We start from the raw sequence: 23,525 nt of genomic DNA, 5'->3' as shown, positions 1-23,525 counted from the left end.
GCAGGGTCATATGCTTGATTTTCAGTAGCTGCTCTCTCAGAGGATCAGAGTGAACTCCAAAAACGATTTGGTCTCTGATCATGAAGTCAGCAATATCACCAAAATGGCAGGACAACGCAAGCAGGCGGAGATTAGTTAAGAAGGAGTTGAAAGATTCATCTTTACCTTGTAGACGCTGTTTGAATATGTAGCGCTCGAAGATTTCATTGGTGTCCACTTCACAGTGACTGTCAAACTTGTCCAGGATGGTCTGAAACTTTATCTTGTCCTGGCCTTCGGTGAAGTGAGAAGAGTTGAAGAGTTTGATGGCTTGATCACCCGCTGTTGAGAGGAGAAGCGCGATCTTCCTTGCATCAGACGCACCCACGAGGTCTGAAGCTGCGATGTACAGCAGAAACCTTTGCTTGAATGTCCGCCAGTTGGCACTGAGATTGCCGGAGGTCCTGAGCTGGTGAGGAACCTGAATCTTCCCCATGGTGCCGGGATACACTCACTGGTCGTCACGGAACGGACTGAGGTAAACCAGTCTCCTGGTAGCATGTTGTGTTATGTACTCTGGAATAGCACAGGCTGCAACTGGATGCAGCTTTAACCAAAGATACTCCAGACCTTGAAGTTAGTTCAATCGATTTATTGAACCAGTAGCACAGTTAGCACAGTTCTCTATGAGTTCAACTCTCTGCTAACCTCAGTGTAATTACTCTGTCTGACTGAACCAGACTAGCTCTTAGCCACGTGCTGGAGGTGTGATACTGTAAATACACCCTGACTCAATTTGTAGATGTTCATCAGTGGAAAGAGGCAGAGTGTGAGTGCCTTGTGCCTTTTATAGTGAGATACCACCCCTGAGTGTCCTGCCTGCTCATTGGCCATGTCCTGTTCTCTGTGTTCATTAGCTGCCTGTCTGTGCCTGTCTGTATATCATTATCTGCATGTCTGCATATCAAGACAAGTACCTCATAAACAATGTAGTGGGAAAGCGAAGTGAAGTGCAGATTCATGCAGTCGAAACCAAGATTCTGCTCAATACCAATCCAGGACAGAGAAAGATAAGGGGTGATTCAATATAGTTTATGAAAGGTTTTGGGGGGGTAGATATGTAAGTGATTTTTCCCAGGCATAGTAAATGTAAAATAGTCACCAATACGTCCAAGAGGAGATTGAGGAGGAACTTGTTTATCCAAAGAGTAAGTAGAATGTGGAACCATTCAAACAACTGAGGTAAGAGGTAGGCCCAGAAGGGAGACAGGTAGCATATAAAGCTTCTAGAGTTAATTGGAAAGGGATGGGAGGATGTTCGTATGGAATGTGGGGCAAAGTAGCCTGATACTTTGCTGTAAATTTTGTATGCTAGCATAAATATGATTCATTGTCACCAGAATCTTAAAATGAAATTATTGTTCTTAAATATTATTTTTCTCAGTTAACCTCTCCATTATGTTCAATATTTTGCATACTTCAGTCTGGAGTTATACATAATCACTCAGTGATTACATTTGTAACATCAACACAACAGAAGCTGCAGAATAACTGCATTTTAAGGAGCTGGAAAAATGTTTTAACATGGATTTTGTTTGCATCAGCAAACGGAGAATATTATGCCTTATTATTTTGATATTATGCAGATACTAGCCTTACTATGAACAATGCTATTATTTTCCAAAATACCTTCTGTCCTCATAATAGTTGCTGTGATAAGCCTCGACACCAGTAATAATGGAGCCAAATGGGCAGGTGAAGGCAAACTCCTCATCCATGTTGTTCACGTAGTTAGTCCATGCACATGTTGGCAACTCACTGAATGTTGCCTTACATTTGAAATCCCACAAGCGATCCTCATAGTAACTGTGATGTTGACTAGAACAGAAAACACAAAAAGCATTTTCAGGACGAGTGCAAGTGTTAGACTTTGGGTGTGTGTCTGTGAATTTGCCAACTGTCTTTACCCTAAAATGTGTGTTCAGATTGAACTGTTACCTCAGAAGATGATAGCCTCCTCCCTCTGCTAGCTGTAACTAAATTGAGCTAAGGCAGCATTAACCCAAAGATCAGGATCAGGATTCTCCGTCCTGCCAGCCAGCCAATGGGGTTTCCCATGGTGGGCAGCCCCACGCCGTCGGGAAATCCCCGGGCCTGGGTGTGCTGCCGATGTTTCCCACCAGCGGAGAATCCAGCCCCATGATTCCACAGCACAGTAAACCTGTGCATAGGTGACACACCCTGCTCATCTCTACATCCAAAACAAGAGCAGAGCAAAGGTAATCTGGCCACTCTCTTTGTAGTTGCTGGATATTATAGGACAGCCCAAAGAGGAAATGCAGAAGTTAGAAATATTAAAAACTCACTTTGTAATATATCCCTACACTCAGCTGATTGGGATCTTAGGTCACTTACCTGCTAATTAAACCAATTGTATTCAATGTGGGACAGGTAAAAAGCAGCTTGTCATCAAACTCATTCAGCCAACGATTATCTGGAATGGATCACAGTCATTATACACATTTGACTTTTTGATTCACTGGGCATTAGGTACAAGTGAAGCATATTTCAGGACACTGACTATCAGCACAAAGTGTGGAATACTAGTTCAGCACCCTGCAGGGGAGGTGTTTGCCTTGTGGGGCTCCAATCTAAGGTTCTGTTTGCAGCCTCTCTAAAACAATGATACAAAATAGAACCTATTAATTTGCATCGGCATCTGGGACTAGGATTCACTGGAAAGGTCTCCCACTCCAAACATTAATTTGTCTCTTCAAATATTGGCCAAGCCATTTTAGGCACATTCTGTAAATGGTTCTGATCTGAGTGATGCATGTATAAGAGCATATAAAGGAAGAGGGAAGGAAGGTGGAGAGGTGAGAGAAAAGCGGGGAAGGAGTGGGCAGGAAAGGACAGATGGAAGGGAGGGAGGGGGAGAGAGAGAGAGAAAGAAAGAGGCAGGGGAGGGGAGGGGATAGGCGAGCAAGGGAAAGAGAGATGGAAGATTGGAAGGGGTATTTCCTAGCAGTTTGGGAGTTACCACTGCCCTTTAAACTCTCCTCACTCCTGCAGAAAGTGAATCTCATTCTCAGATAGTGATTGTAAGTTATGAATGAGCGAAGAGCACTGATAGGATTCAAATCAGCTGATCAAGCCAAAACCAAGACACAGAGTTTATCTTTCCTGAGAATGTTTATTGGCTTGTTCATTCTCACATCCCTCCTGTAACACAGACCAGTGTCCCAGCTATCACCCATTTATACTCTATGATTAGAACCAAAAAAAAATCAAATAAATTGAACACAAATGACATAGTATGACAGCGCCTGGTGGCATACTGTAACAGAACATGAAAAAGTACCTTAATAAATTTAAGGTGTACAAAATTATGAGTGGAAGAGATAGGGTGGACAGGATAAAATAGTTTTTCTTGGTGGAGAATTCTAGAACCAGGGACATAGATTCAAGATAAGTGGCAGAAGATGTAGAGGGGACATGAGGAAGAACATTTTTACGCAGAGGGCAGTGGGAGTCTGGAATTCACGGTCCAAGTTAGTGGTGGAGGCAGAGATGCTAAACTCTTTAAGAAAGGTGCTTGAATCTGTACCTTAAGTGCTTTAAGCTAAAGGGCTATGGACCGGGAGCAGGAAGTTGGGATTAGAAAGGGCACGTGGATGTCCTTAGGCTGGCATGGACCAGATGGGCCGAATGGCCTCCTGTGCTGTAACGTTTCTATGGTTCTATAACATATTCCCGGGATGGTGTCCCTCAGTATTCACAATGCCTACTGGTTGCAAAGGGCCTGAAAAGTGCTGGTGGACACCACATGCTTACTCTCCAAGGCTACCCAGCCACAAATATAGCCATGGTAAAAGTAGTCGGACGACCCTTTGCCTGGACCTGATAATGGCCAACTTTGCCAGGCACAGGAGCAGGCTTATGAGGAGGACCTCCTCCCTGCTCGCCCCTCTCCACACTGGGTGACCAAAGATGAGGAACGTGGGGTTGAAGTGCAACCAAAGGTCAAGGAGCAAATAGCTAAAAAGACCATTGGCAGAGGCTTGTCATTCAGCTGGTCCCACAGCTACTGTTCCATGACATTGGATAGAGCACACGGATAAATAATTTAAAATGTAAAGCAAAGTAGGGAAATTATCTGTACTATTATTGTTATCATGGTAATTTTCCACTGGATATTTTTCAGTTGTATTTTAGAAAGATGCTGTGCTGGTTTCTCCGTTTGCCGATGCCGAAATTGCAAAACGCAATTGGTGGAGAATAGGTTCGGATGCTAAAATCGTGGCGAACGCCAAATTGATGCCAAATTGCAATTCTCCGTCACCTCGACAGTGGCGTCAATGTGTACCAGAACGCACGTACAGTGGACATCTTTGCATACCATTAACGGGCCCGACCCGGTATTCTCCAAGGTCTCTGCAATACTCGGCTTCCAATGGGCTGAGTTCCCCACGGCGTGGTTCACTTGTGCTTTTAAAATTCGTGAAACCGGCATGGCGGCTACTGAGGGAGAGAGAGTGGGGGAAGGAAAGTGCCCAACATCGCCATAGTTTGCTGACAGTTGTGCAACTGTCTGAAAAGCTTCTGCCAGGGCCGGGGGGAGTATTGGGGGTTGGTCAGGAGGTGGGTTGTGGGGTCGGGGTGGACGGGCACGGAACAACATTGCCACAGCAGGAAAGGCAGCCATGCCGCTGGGCATGCCGCTGACAGCACAATGTGAACTTAGGGCCACGGTTTGTATAGGTGTCCCCACCATGCCACCCCCTTGGGTGCCCTCTGGCCCCATCCGACCCATAAGCTGTATGGGCGCATCTTGTTGACTGGGATGAGTGTGTGTGAGGATTGTAATGTGTGCATGCAACTGCAGCTTGTCAGCCTCCCAAGTAGAACATAGAACATTACAGCGCAGTACAGGCCCTTCGGCCCTTGATGTTGCGCCGACCTGTGAAGCCACTCTAAAGCCAATCTACACTATTCCCTTATCGTCCATATGTCTATCCAATGACCATTTGAATGCCCTTAGTGTTGGCGAGTCCACTACTGTTGCAGGCAGGGCATTCCACGCCCTTACTGAGTAAAGAACCTACCTCTGACATCTGTCCCATATCTATCTCCCCTCAATTTAAAGGTATGTTCCCTCATGCTAGACATCACCATCCGAGGAAAAAGGCTCTCACTGTCCACCCTATCCAATCCTCTGATCATCTTGTATGCCTCAATTAAGTCACCTCTTAACCTTCTTCTCTCTAACGAAAACAGCCTCAAGTCCCTCAGCCTTTCCTCATAATATCTTCCCTCCATACCAGGCAACATTCTGGTAAATCTCCTCTGCACCCTTTCCAATGCTTCCACATCCTTCCTATAATGCGGCGACCAGAATTGCACGCAATACTCCAAATGCGGCCGCACTAGAGTTTTGTACAGCTGCAACATGACCTCATGGCTCCGAAACTCAATCCCTCTACCAATAAAAGCTAACACACTGTATTCCTTCTTAACAATCCTCTCAACCTGAGTGGCAACTTTCAGGGATCTATGTACATGGACACCAAGATCTCTTTGCTCATCCACACTGCCAAGAATCTTACCATTAGCCCAGTACTCTGTCTTCCTGTTATTCCTCCCAAAATGAATCACCTCATACTTTTCGGCATTAATCTCCATTTGCCACCTCTCAGCCCAGCGCTGCAGCTTATCTATGACCCTCTGTAACTTGTAACATCCTTCCGCACTGTCCACAACTCCACCGACTTTAGTGTCATCTGCAAATTTACTCACCCATCCTTCTACGCCCTCCTCCAGGTCATTTATAAAAATGACAAACAGCAGTGGCCCCAAAACAGATCCTTGTGGGAGACCACTGGTAACTGGACACCAGTCTGAACACTTCCCATCAACCACCACCCTTTGCCTTCTTCCGGCTAGCCAATTTCTGATCCAAACTGCTAAATCTCCCTGAATCCCATGCTTCTGTATTTTCTGCAGTAGCCTACCGTGGGGAATCTTATCAAATGCTTTACTGAAATCCATATACACCACATCAACTGCTTTACCCTCATCCACCTGTTTGGTCACCTTCTCAAAGAACTTAATAAGGTTTGTGAGGCACGACCTACCCTTCACAAAACTGTGTTGACTATCTCTAATCAAATGATCACTAATCAAAGTGTCAATCACAGTCCCGGCGAATCCCGCAACGTGCCTCATTGGAATCGAAACGATTTTGTTCCACGCGGCACTGGAGCTAGCCCCTTAACAGTCGCGGAATCGGTCCAGGTGTGGTGCCAGTTTTGCTGTGGTGGAAGTGAGGGCTTAAAGTGGGTGTGTGCAGACTTGATGGGCCGAATGGCCTCCTTCTGCACTGTATGTTCTATGTTTACCATCTTACGCCTTTTAAAGTATGTTCACATCTACACGTTCAAAACATCAAATCACAATAAAACTTTTTATTGATAATTCTGAAAAATAACTCCAGCCTGCTGTGTTTATCTACTAAGGTACAATATTCATATTCTAATTTGAACATTAAGATTTATGGGACTTACGAGGACGTCGGATCTCATTGGGTGTTCTTGCTACAAGAGATAAAATTATTGAGTAAATATTAGTGAGGTGGAATCAGTTGCAAATCCTTAATCTTTTCACAAGTATCATAGATTGAAAACTTACAAATCTTGTATCATAAGGATTCGTCTCAAGCCTGGCAAACTGATAGCACGGTAGCATTGTGGATAGCACAATTGCTTGACAGCTCCAGGGTCCCAGGTTCGATTCCAGCTTGGGTAACTGTCTGTGCGGAGTCTGCACATCCTCCCCGTGTGTGCGTGGGTTTCCTCCGGGTGCTCCGGTTTCCTCCCACAGTCCAAAGATGTGCAGGTTAGGTGGATTGGCCATGCTAAATTGCCCTTATTGTTGGGTGGGGTTATGGGGATAGGGTAGAGGTGTTGACCTTGGGTAGGGTGCTCTTTCCAAGAGCCGGTGCAGACTCGATGGGCCGAAGGGCCTCCTTCTGCACTGTAAATTCTATGATAGCTGCAAACAGAATACAAGACCTGGCTGCTGGGGTTATTTTATATCTCAACATTCTATTGTCTGTCCTCAGTACTGGGACAGCTGTCCCCACAATACAGTGTGTGTTTGCTGTACAAGTGCCAACTTGCAATCTTCAACAGTGAGTTGACGTTTTACTGAAACACGCTCCTGTTAGAAGAACTCGCATCCCTCCCAGTCTGCGTAACCTCACTGTTATCCTCTTCAATTAATATCAAAGAGATGAAATCACAGACTATTGGGTCCTTTTCGTATAAAGCAAGCATTTAATTTACATCCTTTTTTGCACTTTGATGACAAGAAAGTTTACCCGGATTCCACAAAAACTGCACCTGTAAATTTGTAAAGTCAAATGGCTGAAATAAATGTTTTTAATAATCTTTATTAGACCATAAGACATAGGAGTGGAAGTAAGGCCATTCGGCCCATCGAGTCCACTCCACCATTCAATCATGGCTGATTTCAACTCCATTTACCCGCTCTCTCTCCATAGCCCTTAATTCCACGAGAAATCAAGAATTTATCAACTTCTGTCTTAAAGACACTCAACGTCCCGGCCTCCACCGCCCTCTGTGGCAATGAATTCCACAGACCCACCACTCTCTGGCTGAAGAAATTTCTCCTCATCTCTGTTCTAAAGTGACTCCCTTTTATTCTAAGGCTGTGCCGCCAGGTCCTAGTCTCCCCTGCTAATGGAAACAACTTCCCTACATCCACCCTATCTAAGCCATTCATTATCTTGTAAGTTTCTATTAGATCTCCCCTCAACCTCCTAAACTCCAATGAATATAATCCCAGGATCCTCAGACGTTCATCGTAAGTTAGGCCTACCATTCCTGGGATCATCCGTGTGAATCTCCACTGGACCCGCTCTAGTGCCAGTATGTCCTTCCTGAGGTGTGGGGCCCAAAATTGCTCACAGTATTCTAAATGGGGCCTAACTAATGCTTTATAAAGCTTCAGAAGTACATCCCTGCTTTTATATTCCAAGCCTCTTGAGATGAATGACAACATTGCATTTCCTTTCTTAATTACGGACTCAACCTGCAAGTTTACCTTTAGAGAATCCTGGACTAGGACTCCCAAGTCCCTTTGCACTTCAGCATTATGAATTTTGTCACCGTTTAGAAAATAGTCCATGCCTCTATTCTTTTTTCCAAAGTGCAAGACCTCGCACTTGCCCACGTTGAATTTCATCAGCCATTTCTTGGACCACTCTCCTAAACTGTCTAAATCTTTCTGCAGCCTCCCCACCTCCTCCATACTACCTGCCCCTCCACCTATCTTTGTATCATCGGCAAACTTAGCCAGAATGCCCCCAGTCCCGTCATCTAGATCGTTAATATATAAAGAGAACAGCTGTGGCCCCAACACTGAACCCTGCGGGACACCACTCGTCACCGGTTGCCATTCCGAAAAAGAACCTTTTATCCCAACTCTCTGCCTTCTGCCTGACAGCCAATCGTCAATCCATGTTAGTACCTTGCCTCGAATACCATGGGCCCTTATTTTACTCAGCAGTCTCCCGTGAGGCACCTTATCAAAGGCCTTTTGGAAGTCAAGATAGATAACATCCATTGGCTCTCCTTGGTCTAACCTATTTGTAATCTCTTCAAAGAACTCTAACAGGTTTGTCAGGCACGACCTCCCCTTACTAAATCCATGCTGACTTGTCCTAATCTGACCCTGCACTTCCAAGAATTTAGAAATCTCATCCTTAACAATGGATTCTAGAATCTTGCCAACAACCGAGGTTAGGCTAATTGGCCTATAATTTTCCATCTTTTTCCTTGTTCCCTTCTTGAACAGGGGGGTTACAACAGCGATTTTCCAATCCTCTGGGACTTTCCCGGACTCCAGTGACTTTTGAAAGATCATAACTAACACCTCCACTATTTCTTCAGCTATCTCCTTTAGAACTCTAGGATGTAGCCCATCTGGGCCCGGAGATTTATCAATTTTTAGACCTCTTAGTTTCTCCAGCACTTTCTCCTTTGTGATGGCTACCATATTCAACTCTGCCCCCTGACTCTCCGGAATTGTTGGGATATTACTCATGTCTTCTACTGTGAAGACTGACGCAAAGTACTTATTTAGTTCCTCAGCTATTTCCTTGTCTCCCATCACTAGATTACCAGTGTCATTTTGGAGTGGCCCAATGTCTACTTTCATTCCTAATGTTACTGGCTAGCCTACCTTCATAATTGATCCTCTCTTTCCTTATTTCTCTCTTTGTTATCCTCTGTTTGTTTTTGTAGCCTTCCCAATCTTCTGACTTCCCACTACTCTTTGCCACATTATAGGCTTTCTCTTTTGCTTTGATGCATTCCCTAACTTCCTTTGTCAGCCATGGCTGCCTAATCCCCCCTCTGATAACCTTTCTTTTCTTTGGGATGAACCTCTGTACTGTGTCCTCAATTACTCCCAGAAACCCTTGCCATTGCTGTTCTACTGTCTTTCCCACTAGGCTCTGCTCCCAGTCGATTGTCGTCAGTTCCTCACTCATGCCCCTGTAGTTACCTTTATTTAACTGTAACACCTTTACATCTGATTCTACCTTCTTTCTTTCAAATTGGAGTATGAATTCTACCATATTATGATCACAATTTATTCTCATAAGTAGGCTTACATTAACACTGCAATGAAGTTACTGTGAAAAACCCCTAGTGGCCACACTCTGGTGCTTGTACGGGTACAGAGAGGGAGAATTCAGAATGTCCAAATTACCTAACAGCACGTCTTTCGGGACTGGTGGGAGGAAACCGGAGCACCCGGAGGAAACCCACACAGACACAGGGAGAATGTGCAGACTGCGCACAGACAGTGACCAAAGCCGGGAATCGAACTTGGGATCCTGGAGCTGTGAAGCAACAGTGCTAACTGCTGTAAATAGCTGTGCAGCTCAGGCAATAACATATGGAAGAGACACTTACACCTTGGCCAGAGTGATTTACACCAGAGAACTTGTGGGACCCGGGTTATAATCCAGCCAAAACTGAGAAAACTCCCTTGTCTCAATTGACTTCAAACGTTGTCTGTAAGATTAGCTTGGGGAGTCTCATTCCAGTTCCCATAGCTGCACACCCACAAACCAACAATTACAAACAAGTCTTCACAAACCTGTACAGACATTTATTGCCACTAAAGTAGTAATTTCATTGAAAGAAGCCACAGATTGGTCAGGTTATGAAAATGTTACTCTGAGGTTAGTAAAACAGGTTTTCCATTTACCTGGAGGCTCTCCATGGATTCCAGCAATTATAATAATAAGAAGACCAAGTGTCCTCATTGTTTCTGATCAAAGGACTGACTCCGGGAGAAGCAGAACAGAGGACAAGGAGCTCCTGTCCCCAGCTTTTATATCCAAAGAAATATCCCGATCAGTTGCCTAAATAAACAGCTATGTGAATCTGAGTTTCTCAATTCCATTAACTACAGGTGCTGGTGAGAAAATCAACATAAGCAAACTGGTTTAAAAATATCTCTGGGGAAAGATAGAACAGCAGGTGCTTTTCTGAGGGAACATGAATTCATACCCAAGTCTGATCCAGCCAGTAACAGGTAAACTGTCCGCAATCACTCATTTCACCAACCGTACAGCCCAGCAACAGGCATTCATTCTCTCTCCCATGGATAGTTTGCATTATTTTCCCTGGGAGTTCAAGTCAATTTTATTATTGTTGAGATGGGAGATGCCAACATTGGAGAATGTCTCACTTTCAACTTTTTAACTGCCAATCTCAGTAGCAAGCATTCCTAGATTCGACCGAAGTTGCACACTATCTTTTCCTCTATAATGTCCTGTTACAGTTCAGGCTTGGTCTATATACATTTTCTCACACCCAGTGCAAATGTTTACTTCCACAGGTAAATCCACACTGTCTGTGAATTGAAATTTTGGGCTGAACTTTCCATTTCGTAATCCCTACCACCAATCAATCGCGATCATGTGGAGAATCGCCCCAAATTGGATACTCAGAGTTTGCGCCCAGCGCCGATTCCGATGCCATGCTCCCGTCCCTCGCTGGCAGTGATATTGTTGTTTGCACCTCGTGCTGGCCGATCCATGCAAAACCGTCATTGGCCTGGATTTCTATATCATTAGTGGCTTGGACACAGTATGCTCCATCCCTCCACGATGTTCCATCCCTCCACGATGCTCCATCCCTCCACGATGTTCCATCCCTCCACGATGCTCCACCCCTCTACGATGCTCCATCCCTCCACTATGCTTCTTCCCTCCGCGATGCTCCACCCCTCCGTGATGCTCCATCCCTCCGTGATGCTCCACCCGTCCGCGATGCTCCACCCGTCCGCGATGCTCCACCCCTCCGCGATGCACCACCCCTCCACGACGTTTATTGGGTTACGGGGATAGGGTGAAGTGAGGGCTTAAGTGGGTCGATGCAGACTCGATGGGCCGAATGGCCTCTTTCTGCACTGTATGCTCTGATGCACGATCAATCACTACTGAAGCGAGATTGTAGTCCAATTGAAGGCTTTAATTAACAAGTTACCCCAGCAGCTCTGGTACAGAATGACTGCTGTGGGTGATACACAGACTCTTATACTCCGCCTGCTGGGCGGAACCAGCAGGCAGGTTCTACCAATCATACTACAGTATAAGGTACATCCCACCTAGGTACCGTAATACCCCTAATATAACCTACCACATGTTCTATGTTCTATGACTCAGGATGTCTCCCTTGGGATCAGGGAGACCTGGCTCAGACCGGCATTGCTGCAGTGCTCTGCTGAGGGCTGCCTGTGTCCTTTGCTCAGAGGCCTCTGGTCATATGGCAGCCCACCAAGGCTGCCACTCTGGACACCCTTGTATACAAGCTGGTTCATCAAGATGATGGGCATGGCCAAGCTCAATCAGGGGCCCACCAGGTATTGGCACACCTCAGAAGTGTTGTCCCACTGCAGAGGAAGCAAGGGATCAGAAGAGCTCACCACAACCAGAGGACACCAGCACCATGGCTTATGGAGCCCTCCCTGGTTAGCTGCCCTCTCAGAGCAGAGGAATCACTAGTGGCCCCTTTTGGGCGATTCTCCTCATGATCGCGATTCACGTTGTAGGGATCACGAACACTAACTGACTCCTCCTGGTGAGGCTGGCAGCGCAGACTGCCATCAACACCTCCTCCCAGATGCCATTCAGAGGGCGGTCTTGAGTCTGTAGCCCATCCTGGGAAGAGGGTGGCCCTCCTCTCCTCAATGCAATGGTGTTGTGGGTCCATCTCGGACTCCCGAACCCAGGAGGGTAGAACTTCTGTGAACATTCTTCATTGCTGCAGTATGTGTTTGGTAAGTGGATTGCTTAAAAACAGTTCCAGCTGCCATTCAGTATCCTTCGCGAGGGAATCCCGCTATCGGGCTGCCATTTTGAGCTGGCAGCCTGATAGTGAGGTCCCAGGGCCAGCCACCCCTCCGCGCACTGCTAATCAGCCCCACCCTCACCACATCACCCTGGATTTCTGGGTGCCCCCCTTCCTCCAAGTATGCTGGTGACCTGACCCAAACCCCCGTAGTGACCACATATCTCGGAAAAGCCCCCACATGGAACCCTAACATTGGCCACAGACCAATGCATCGGCCCGCTACAATGATGCCCATACTGTAACCAGGGGTGTGACCGAGCAGTGCTTTGTCCTCCTGAAGATGGAGTTCAGGTGCCTGGACCACTCTGGAGGGGTCCTCCAACACCATGTTGAGAGGCTCATCCGCATCGTGGTGGACTGCTGCGTCCTCCACAACATCGCGCAGCAGAGGGGCAATGTGCTGGAGGAGGAGGATGAATGCTAGGCTTCATTCAATGAGGAAGATGCAGTGGCGAGCGAGGGTGGGAGGTCATGGGGCCCAGGCAGGCACGGGAGACCGCACGGCATGTGCGCCAGGGTCAACGTGCACAGGAGGCTCTGATCGCCTCCAGGTTCACCGACTCGGGGGGGCAAGGGAGTGGGTGAAACTCGCCGGGGCACAGAAACCACATCCCCCCTCGCCCCATTCCAGCCAGCCCCACCTACGACCCCCTCCATGATACATACCTCCGCACTACAGGGTGTGGGTCCTGGGTTGGCAGTAACATGGTCTGGTCCATGGGATGGACATTGATGACAACCCGCTCTGCGATGAGCTCTGGTGGTCCACACATCTGACAATCTCTGACTCCTGTCCACGGTACCACTTTTCACCGTCCACTTGGGTGATCCCTGCATGCGAGCTGGCCACTCTATCACACCGTGCCATCGAGTCCCTGGGTTCTGGCTGCTGCTCAGGTGTCCCAGGTGGCGTAGTGCCGCTCTGTTCTGTCAGCTGCCCACCAGAAGTGCCATGGAGAGGAGGGGGGAGTCGGAGGTGCTGCGGTGTTCCGGCAACCCCCCCCCCCCCCCTTGCAGGGGTCACTGCCTCCTCCCTCAGCGTTCCCAGGCTACTCCATGGACGGGGGTGTGAGTGGAGCTATCCCCCGAGTCCCCCCGCCACCTGGCGCTGCCAGTCCTCGATGCCCGCTCTCGTCTCGACCAGGGTCTGCATGCTCGCGGCCATGGAGCACAGGGGGTGGACGATTTCTGTCTGGGTCTGGGCGCCACATTATCCATTGACTGTGCCACCACCTTCTGGGCCTGTGCCACATCAGCCAGTGACTGCACCACCGCCCTCTGTGCCTGCGCCTCGTCGGCCAGCGCCTGGGCAATGCCGCTGACGTTCCCAGCCATGGCCCGCTGTGACTGGGCTGCACTCAGAAGCGCCGCTGCAATTTCCAGGTGGCTCTGGCACAGAGCCTGTGAAACAGCAACCCTGTCCTGGGCCTCGGCCAGCTCCTGTACAGAATGCCCAGGCCTTGGACATGCTGATGCATAGCCAGAACCCTCGCCCCCAATGCCTCCACCACGGACACCACCTGTGCGGTATTGGCCTGGGTGGCACGCATTGTCGGCACCACCTGCTGCTGCTGCACGCGGTTGGACCTCTCCAGCTGCAGCTGCAGCTCGCCGACAACCCCTGCTGTAGTCCCTGGCTCTGCAACTGCAACTCCACGATTGATGGCACTGTCCGTTACAGAAACCTGAAACCCATCTGGATGGCGGCTAGTCCCTGGGGTCCCTCCGACCGTCCTCCCCCTCGGGTCCTCCTACCTCCACCTGCTGTACCGGAGCAGCTGTGTGGTGAGCACCAGATAGTATCCCAGGAGCCTCTTCACTAAAGTGGCCAACTCAGGTGAGTGTCTCTGGGATAGTGGAATGTGTTGGAGGCGGCTGTGATGGGAAATTTGTGTCAACATCGGACTCGAGCTCTTGGGTGTCCTGAGTCTCTTGTCAAGGTCTGCTATCTGAGCTGGTCTCCTTGTCACTGCTTGGCTCCCGGGGGGGGCTTGGCTGCCACACTGGCTGGGAATGGGGGACACCAGTTGGATCTGCCCCATCAGCAGCAGGTCCTGCAAGACACAAGATGCGTGATTATACTGCTGGTGGGTGATGGTGGTTGGGGGGGGGTGAGTGTGAGGTTGAGGGTTAGGGTGGTGTGAGGGTGAGGGTGGTGTGAGGGTGAGGGTGGTGTGAGGGTGAGGGTGGTGTGGGGGTGAGAGTGGTGTGGAGATGAGGGTGCGAGTCGTGTGGTGGTGGTGCTGGGGGTGGGGGGGGGGGGGGGGGTGGGAGGGGTTGACACGTGTCACGGGGAACCGGGTTCACTTCCTTACCAGCGGCAACCCCGTCGACCCTTTCCTCCCAGCCGCCAACTACATCCAAGGCTGTCTGCTCTGCCGCGGGGAGGGGCCGCAGGTCCGGCAGCCCCCTCCAATTTTCTCCCGTTACTGGTAGTTACGGGCAGTCTTCTCCTTTGATGGGATGGGGGGGGGCAGAAAACAACAGTGTTAGACAGTCCGACTGACCATGACAGCCTGTATGGGTGCCGGCATGTGGTGCAGGGTGGGGGTTCTGCCGCTCTCCGGGTTGGGGGGGGTTATGGGTGTGTGGGATGCGGGTTTGTGCCAGGCGTACAGTGCTGCCTACACACATTGGCCACCCTGAGAAGGTTGTCCACTTTTGTATGGCCCTGCTGGCCGGTCCGGACGGTGTTGCTCACGGCGCTGACCGCCTCTGCCACCTGCGCCCAGGCACGGCGAATGGCAGTAGCTGGCAGCCTCCTTCAGGGCCGGGGTACAACCGCCTCTCCTCCACTGCGTCCAGGAGGGTCTGCAGCTCAGCGTCCGTGTAACAGGGTGCTGCTCTCCTCGCTGCCATCTTGTTGGCTGGGATGGTGTGTGGGGAGTGCGGTGTGTGTATACGGCTGCAGCTTGTCTGCCTCCTGAGTGCCAATCACAAAACTGTCGAAATCCCACATCGTTTCTCATTGGAAACGATTGTCTTCCACGTGGTGCCGGACTATCCCCTTAACAGCAGCTGAATCGGTCCAGGTGCGGCGCCAGCTTTGCTGTCGTGGAACTTCATGAATCCTGCACCGACGTCAACATTTAGTCTCAGGAACGGAGAAAACCCCAGCCTATGTTTCCAATTTAAATAAAACTTTACAGTCTTGGGCATTTTAAAGTACGTTAATATTTACATATTTGAAACATTTAATCAGAATAAAAATGTTTATTGATAACTCTGAAAAATAACTCCAAACTTCCTCCACTGTCTCAGACATAAAGCGGCCGTGTGTTTTGGTGCTGAGGGAGGTGATCAGTACGATCGGGGGTCACAACCACGGTAATGTTAAGGGGACAATACAGACTCAGTAGTTCTGATTTAGAGAATATGATATATTACTACACTACTACTAGGTATGAAGTACTTGCTCCCTGTGTGGATGAGGAAGAGGGCTGTAGGGAGGAGGCGTTGACTGACCACTGCACCGTGGTACAGGAAGCCATTCAACAGGGGGAGCAAAAAGACAAGTGGTAGTTGTAGGGGATTCTATAATTAGGGGGATTGATGGCATCCTTTGTAAGCCAGATCGTGAGTCCCGCATGGTATGTTGCCTGCCCGGTGCCAGGGTGAGGGACATCTCTGATCGGCTTGAAAGGATTTTGGAGAGGGAGGGGGAGGATCCAGTTGCTGTGGTCCACGTTGGGACTAACAACATAGGTAAGACTAGGAAAGAGGACCTGTTTGGGGATTATCAAACACGAGGGACTAAATTAAAGAACAGGTCCTCCAGGGTTATAATCTCTGGATTACTACCCGAGCCACGTGCCAATTGGCATAGGGTTGAGAAAATTAGGGAAGTTAACACGTGGCTAAAGGAGTGGTGCGGGAAAGAGGGATTCCATTTCATGGGGCATTGGCATCAGTACTGGGGCAGGAGGGACCTGTACCGATGGGACGGTCTTCACCTGAACCATTCTGGGACCAGTGTTCTAGCGAATAGGATAAATAGGTTGGTCACAAGGACTTTAAACTAGCAAGTTGGGGGGAAGGGAAGGGTAAAGCTATGGACAGTATGATGGTTAATGGAGAGCAAGGCAGCAGGTTACGTGACAGGTTATTATGTAGAGATATGGGGTCAAAGACAAAGAAAATTAGGAGAAAGGGTAAGAGGAAAAATAATTTGCGCAAAGTTACTGATCAAGGTGTTAGGATTCATAACAAGGACATAAAAATCAGCATAAGTGTACTTTATCTGAATGCTCGTAGTATACGGAATAAGGTGAATGAGTTGATGGCGCAAATCATCGTGAATGACTATGATTTAGTGGCCATTACTGAAACATGGTTAAAAGATGGTCACGACTGGGAGTTAAATATCCAAGGGTATCAGACTATACGAAAGGATAGAATGGACGGTAAGGGCGGTGGTGTAGCTTTGTTGTTTAAGGATGGCATCCGGGCAATAGTAAGGGATGATATTGGTGCTATGGAGGACAAGGTTGAATCAATTTGGGTGGAAATCAAGAATAGTAAGGCGAAACGGTCACTGATAGGAGTAGTCTATAGGCCACCAAATAGTAACAGGATGGTAGGGCAGGCAATAAGCAAAGAAATAACGGATGCATGTAGAAATGGTACAGCGGTTATCATGGGAGATTTTAATCTGCATGTCGATTGGTTTAACCAGGTTGGTAAAGGCAGCCTTGAGGAGGAGTTTATAGAATGTGGCCGGGATAATTTCCTGGAACAGTATGTAATGGAACCGACAAGGGAACAAGCGGTCCTAGATCTGGTCCTGTGTAATGAGGCAGGATTGATTAATGATCTCATAGTTCGGGATCCTCTTGGAAGGAGCGACCACAATATGGTGGAATTGAAAATACAGTTGGAGGATGGCAAGGTAAAATCAAACACTAATGTTTTGTGCTTCAACAAAGGCGATTACAATGGGATGAGAGAAGAACTAGCTAAGGTAGGCTGGGAGCAAAGACTTCATGGTGAAGCAGTTGAGGAACAGTGGAGAACCTTCCGAGCGATCTTTCACAGTGTTCAGGAAAGGTTCATACCGACAAAAAAGAAAGACGGTAGAAAGGGGAAAAATCGACTGTGGATATCTAAGGAGGTGAGGGAGAGTATCAAATTGAAGGAAAAGACATACAAAGTGGCAAAAATTAGTGGGAGACTAGAGGACTGGGAAGTCTTTAGGGGACAACAGAAAACTACTAAAAAAGCTATAAAGAAGAGCAAGGTAGACTATGAAAGTAAACTTGCTCAGAACATAAAAGCAGATAGTAAAAGCTTCTACAAATATATAAGACAAAAAAGAGTGGCTAAGGTAAATATTGGTCCTTTGGAAGATGAGAAGGGAGATTTAATAATAGGAGACGGGGAAATGGCCGAGGAGCTGAACAGGTTTTATGGGTCAGTCTTCACAGTGGAAGACACAAATAACATGCCAGTGACTGATGGAAATAAAGATATGATAGGTGAGGACCTTGAGATGATTGTAATCACTAAGGAGGCAGTATTGGGCAAGCTAATGGGGCTAAAGGTAGACAAGTCTCCTGGCCCTGATAGGATGCATCCCAGAGTGTTAAAAGAGATGGCTAGGGAAATTGTAAACGCACTAGTGATAATTTATCAAAATTCACTAGACTCTGGGGTGGTCCCAGAGGATTGGAAAGTAGCAAACGTGACACCACTGTTTAAAAAAGGAGGTCGGCAGAAAGCGGGTAATTATAGGCCGGTAAGCTGAACTTCGGTTGTAGGGAAAATGCTGGAATCTATCATTAAGGAGGAAATAGCGGGGCACCTGGAGGGAAATTGTCCCATTGGGCAGACGCAGCATGGGTTCATAAAGGGTAGGTCATGTCTGACTAATTTGGTAGAATTCTTTGAGGCCGTTACCAGTGCGGTAGATAACGGGGAGCCAATGGATGTGGTATATCTGGATTTCCAGAAAGCTTTTGACAAGGTGCCACACAAAAGGTTGCTGCATAAACTAAAGATGCATGGCATTGAGGGTAAAGTGGTAGCATGGGTAGAGGATTGGTTAACTAACAGAAAGCAGAGAGTGGGGATAAATGGGTGTTTGTCTGGTTGGCAACCTGTAAACTAATGGGGTCCCTCAAGGATCAGTGTTGGGCCCGCAGTTGTTCACAATTTACATAGATGATTTGGAGTTGGGGACCAAGTGCAATGTGGAAAAGTTTGCAGACGACACTAAGATGATTGATAAAGCAAAAAGTGCAGAGGATACCGGAAGTCTGCAGAAGGATTTGGATAGGTTAGGTGAATGGGCTATGGTCTGGCAGATGGAATTCAATGTTGCCAAGTGTGAGGCTATCCATTTTGGGAGGAATAACAGCAGAATGGATTATTATTTAAACGGTAAGATGTTAAAACATGCTGCTGTGCAGAGGGACCTGGGTGTGCTGGTGCACGAGTCACAAAAAGTTGGTATGCAGGTGCAACAGGTGATTAAGAAGGCTAATCGAGTTTTGTCTTTCATTGCTAGAGACATGGAGTTCAAGACTAGGGAGGTTATGCTGCAATTGTATAGGGTGTTGGTGAGGCCGCATCTGGAGTATTGTGTTCAGTTTTGGTCTCCTTACCTGAGAAAGGACATATTGGCACTGGAGGGAGTGCAGAGGAGATTCACTAGGTTGATCCCAGAGTTGAGGGGATTAGATTATGACGAGAGGTTGAGTAGGCTGGGACTGTACTCATTGGAGTTTAGAAGGATGCGGGGGGATCTTATTGAAACATATAAAATTATGAAGGGAATAGATAGGATAGATGCGGGCAGGTTGTTTCCACTGGTCGGGGAAAGCAGAACTAGGGGGCATAGCCTCAAAATAAGGGGAAGTAGATTTAGGACCGAGTTTAGGAGGAACGTCTTCACCCAAAGGGTTGTGAATCTCTGGAATTCCTTGCCCAGTGAAGCAGTTGAGGCTCCTTCTTTAAATGTTTTTAAGAAAAAGATAGATACCTTTCTAAAGAATAAAGGGATTCGGGGATATGGTGTACGGGCCGGAGAGTGGAGCTGAGTCCACAAAGATCAGCCATGATCTCATTGAATGGCGGAGCAGGCTCGAGGGGCCAGATGGCCTACTCCTGTTCCTAGTTCTTATGTTCTTATGTGCACCTTGTACCATGTTATATTATATTACTAATCCTGGTCGCAAGTTATATTACTTTGTTACTCATTTGATTCTTACCAAGATGATCCTAAACTCGATGCTGATTAATATTCGTTGTCTTCCAATTAAAGCAAATAATTTATTGAGTAACGTTAACAAATAAACTGTGAGTTTTTTCTCTCTCCAATTCTTATACTAGATACTAAATAAACAAATAACAACACCTGCACTCTCAGCTATCTCCCTCTACCTCTGGTATAGTCACTACACACACAAAGAGGCGGGAACTCGGCTCGAGTCTGTCTTTTATACCCATCTCTAGTGCTGCTGTCTAGTCATTAATTAACTGTGATGTCTGTACATTAACCCCTTGTATACATGCAGATATGCAGATCACTACAGAGAAAGGCTATAAAAACACTCCCAGAGTTTCTTCGCCTGATCACGATCCTGTGGCTCCTCCTGTGCATGTGTTGAGATTCCCCACTCAACCCACAATCGTGACTTAGGCATGTAAAGAATCATCATGTGTGTGAAGGATAATGCTATGTTACACTGGATAGAATGCCAGCCTGTTGTGTTTATCTACTAAGGTACAATATTCATAACCTAATTTGATCATTAAGATTTATGGGACTTACCAGGACCTCGGATCTCATTGGGTGTTCTTGCTACAAGAGATAAAATTATTGAGTAAATATTAGTGAGGTGGAATCAGTTGCAAATCTCTTCATCCTTTCACAAGTGTCATAGATTGAAAACTTACAAATCTTGCACCATAAGGTTTTGTCTCAAGCCTGGCAACTTGATAGCTATAAACGGAATGCTGCTGGGGTTATTTTATATCTCAACATTTTATTGTCTGTCCTCAGTACTGGGACAGCTGTCACCACAATACAGTGTGTGTTTGCTGTACAAGTGCCAACTTGCAATCTTCAACAGTGAGTTGATGTTTTACTGAAACACGCTCCTGCTAGAAGAACTCACATCCCTCCCTGTCTGTGTAACTTCACTGTTATCCTCTTGAATTAATATTAAAGGGATGAAATCACATTCTATTGGGTCCTTTTCGCATAAAGCAAGCATTTGATTTGTTTTGTTATGCTCTTGTTATGCTCTTGACGTAGCATAAGCTGCTTCCTTGATGTGCACTCTGACAAAGGAAGGTTCAGACTTGGAGATAGCTTTAACACGTTTATTAAACTATTAATAATTCTCCTACTTGGATTCGAAGCTACTGTTAATCCTTCTATAGCTACTCAGACTGACGAACCTGTCTGCCAGAACCCACGTGGTGGGTGTGATGTTCAATCAACCCTGTGTCTGCACTCACTGAGTGTCTCCACTGGAAAGAGGAAGATCATGTGTGCTGTGTCCTTTTATATGTGTTGGTGTAATGCCCTCCTGTGGTAGTGTCACCTCTATGTGTATCGTGAATGCCCATTGGTCGTGTCCTATCTTACTGACCTATTGGTTGACTGTCTGTGTGTCATGTCTCTGGTGCTCCCTCTAGTGTCTATCTAGTCTACGTGTATTTACATTAACCCCTTTGTGTACTTACAGTGATGCATATCACCACATGATTTACATCCTTCTTTTTGTGATTTGATGACAAGAAGGTTTACCCGGATTCCACAAAAACTGCACCTGTAAATTTGTAAAGTCATATGGCTGAAATAAATGTTTTTAATAATCTTTATAGTCACAAGTAGGCTTACATTAACACTGCAATGAAGTTACTGTAAAGAAAACCCTAGTCGCCACATTCCGGCACCTGTTCAGGTACATGAAGGAGAATTCAGAATGTCCAAATTACCTAACAGCATGGGCGACATTCTCCGACCCCTCGCCGGGTCGGAGAATCACCGGGGGCTGGCGTGAATCCCGCCCCCGCCGGTTGCCGAAGTCTCCGGCACCAGAGATTCGGCGGGGACGGGAATCGTGCCGTGCCGGTTGGCGGGCCCCCCCGCTCTATTCTCCGGTCCGGATGGGCCGAAGTCCCGCCGATAAATTGCCTGTCCCACCGGCGTAAATTGAACCACATACCTTACCGGCGGGACAAGGCGGCGTGGGCGGGCTCCGGGGTCCTGGGGGGGGCGCGGGACGATCTGGCCCCGGGGGGTGCCCCCACGGTGGCCTGGCCCACGATCGGGGCCCACCGATCCGCGGGCGGGCCTGTGCCGTGGGGGCACTCTTTCCCTTCCGCCTCCGCCACGGTCTCCACCATGGCGGAGGCGGAAGAGACTCCCTCCACTGCGCATGCGTGGGAAACTGTCAGCGGCCGCTGACGCTCCCACGCATGCGCCGCCCCGAGATGTCATTTCCGCGCCAGCTGGCGGGGCACCAAAGGCCTTTTCCGCCAGCTGGCGGGGTGGAAATTCCTCCGCCGCCGGCCTAGCCCCTCAATGTTGGGGCTCGGCCCCCAAAGATGCGGAGCATTCCGCACCTTTGGGGCGGCGCGATGCCCGTCTGATTTGCGCCGTTTTGGGCACCAGACTGGCCGTTTCCGGAGAATTTCGCCCCTTGTCTTTCGGGATTTGTGGGAGGAAACCGGAGCACCCGGAGGAAACCCACACAGACGTAAGGAGAACGTGCAGACTCCACACAGACAGTGACCCAAGCCGGGAATCGAACCTGGAACCCTGGAGCTGTGAAGCAACAGTGCTAACTGCTGTAAATAGCTGTGCAGCTCAGGCAATAACATATGGAAGAGACACTTACACCTTGGCCAGAGTGACCGGAGAACTTGTGGGACCCGGGTTATAATCCAGCCAAAACTGAGAAAACTCCCTTGTCTCAATTGACTTCAAACGTTGTCTGTAAGATTAGCTTGGGGAGTCTCAATCCAGTTCCCATAGCTGCACACCCACAAACCAACAATTACAAACAAGTCTTTACAAACCTGTACAGACATTTATTGCCACTAAAGTGGTAATTTCATTGAAAGAAACCACAGATTGGTCAGGTTATGAAAATGTTACTCTGAGGTTAGTAAAACAGGTTTTCCATTTACCTGGAGGCCCTCCATGGATTCCAGCAATTATAATAAGAAGAAGACCAAGTGTCCTCATTGTTTCTGATCAAAGGACTGACTCCAGGAGAAGCAGAACAGAGGACAAGGAGCTCCTGTCCCCAGCTTTTATATCCAAAGAAATATCCCGATCAGTTGCCTAAATAAACAGCTGTGTGAATCTGAGTTTCTCAATTCCATTAACTACAGGTGCTGGTGAGAAAATCAACATCAGCAAACTGGTTTCAAAATATCTCTGGGGAAAGATAGAACAGCAGGTGCTTTTCTGAGGGAACATGAATTCATACCCAAGTCTGATCCAGCCAGTAACAGGTAAACTGTCCGCAATCACTCATTTCACCAACCGTACAGCCCAGCAACAGGCATTAATTCTCTCTCCCATGGATAGTTTGCATTATTTTCCCTGGGAGTCCAAGTCAATTTTATTATCGTTGAGATGGAAGATGCCAACATTGGAGAATGTCTCACTTTCAACTTTTTAACTGCCAATCTCAGTAGCAAGCATTCCTAGATTCGACCGAAGTTGCACACTATCTTTTCCTCTATAATGTCCTGTTACAGTTCAGGCTTGGTCGATATACATTTTCTCACATCAAGTGCAAATGACAACGCGATTCACGACTGAGCAGAGAATCGCACAAAATTGAAAACGCGAGGAGGGTCCAACAAGGGACGTGCGGTGCTGGATCTAATTCTGGGGAATGAAGCCAGACAGGTGGGTGATATGATGGTGGGGGAGCATTTTAGTGATAGCGACCACAACATGGTGCAATCTAAGTTTGTTACAGACAAAGAAATAGACAAATTGCAGAAAAAGGTCTTAGATTGTGGGAGAGCAGACTTTAGTAAAATAAGGCAGGATCTGGCCAAGGTAGATTGGAGCAAGTTACCAGTGGGGGAGATCTACAGAAGAGCAGTGGAGGGTGTTCAAAG

General features: G+C 47.6%; 1 protein-coding gene across 3 annotated transcripts in view; it reads right to left on the bottom strand.

The window, feature by feature from the left end:
- Nucleotides 1-22,705, bottom strand: part of LOC140396286 (hemagglutinin/amebocyte aggregation factor-like) — a 28,467-nt gene extending 5,762 nt beyond the window's left edge. Inside the window, exons 1-5 of one of the 3 annotated variants that reach the window (XM_072484696.1) lie at nucleotides 22,575-22,705; nucleotides 20,203-20,232; nucleotides 6,543-6,572; nucleotides 2,395-2,473; nucleotides 1,669-1,857 (exon numbers count right to left, since the gene is read on the bottom strand). In XM_072484696.1, the coding sequence (XP_072340797.1) occupies nucleotides 1,669-1,857; nucleotides 2,395-2,473; nucleotides 6,543-6,572; nucleotides 20,203-20,232; nucleotides 22,575-22,632 (386 nt within the window). In that variant the 5' untranslated portion in view covers nucleotides 22,633-22,705. Of the gene's footprint in view, nucleotides 1-1,668; nucleotides 1,858-2,394; nucleotides 2,474-6,542; nucleotides 6,573-10,278; nucleotides 10,414-20,202; nucleotides 20,233-21,122; nucleotides 21,244-22,574 lie in introns of those variants that run through there. The other 2 variants (XM_072484695.1, XM_072484697.1) reach the window with 2 other exon arrangements.
- Nucleotides 22,706-23,525: the final 820 nt, after the last annotated feature.

This window comes from Scyliorhinus torazame, chromosome 19, assembly GCF_047496885.1.
Source record: "Scyliorhinus torazame isolate Kashiwa2021f chromosome 19, sScyTor2.1, whole genome shotgun sequence".
NCBI classification, from domain to species: domain Eukaryota; kingdom Metazoa; phylum Chordata; class Chondrichthyes; order Carcharhiniformes; family Scyliorhinidae; genus Scyliorhinus; species Scyliorhinus torazame.
Note: the sequence above shows the minus strand (reverse complement) of the source record. Positions and strands in the feature narration are given on the sequence as shown.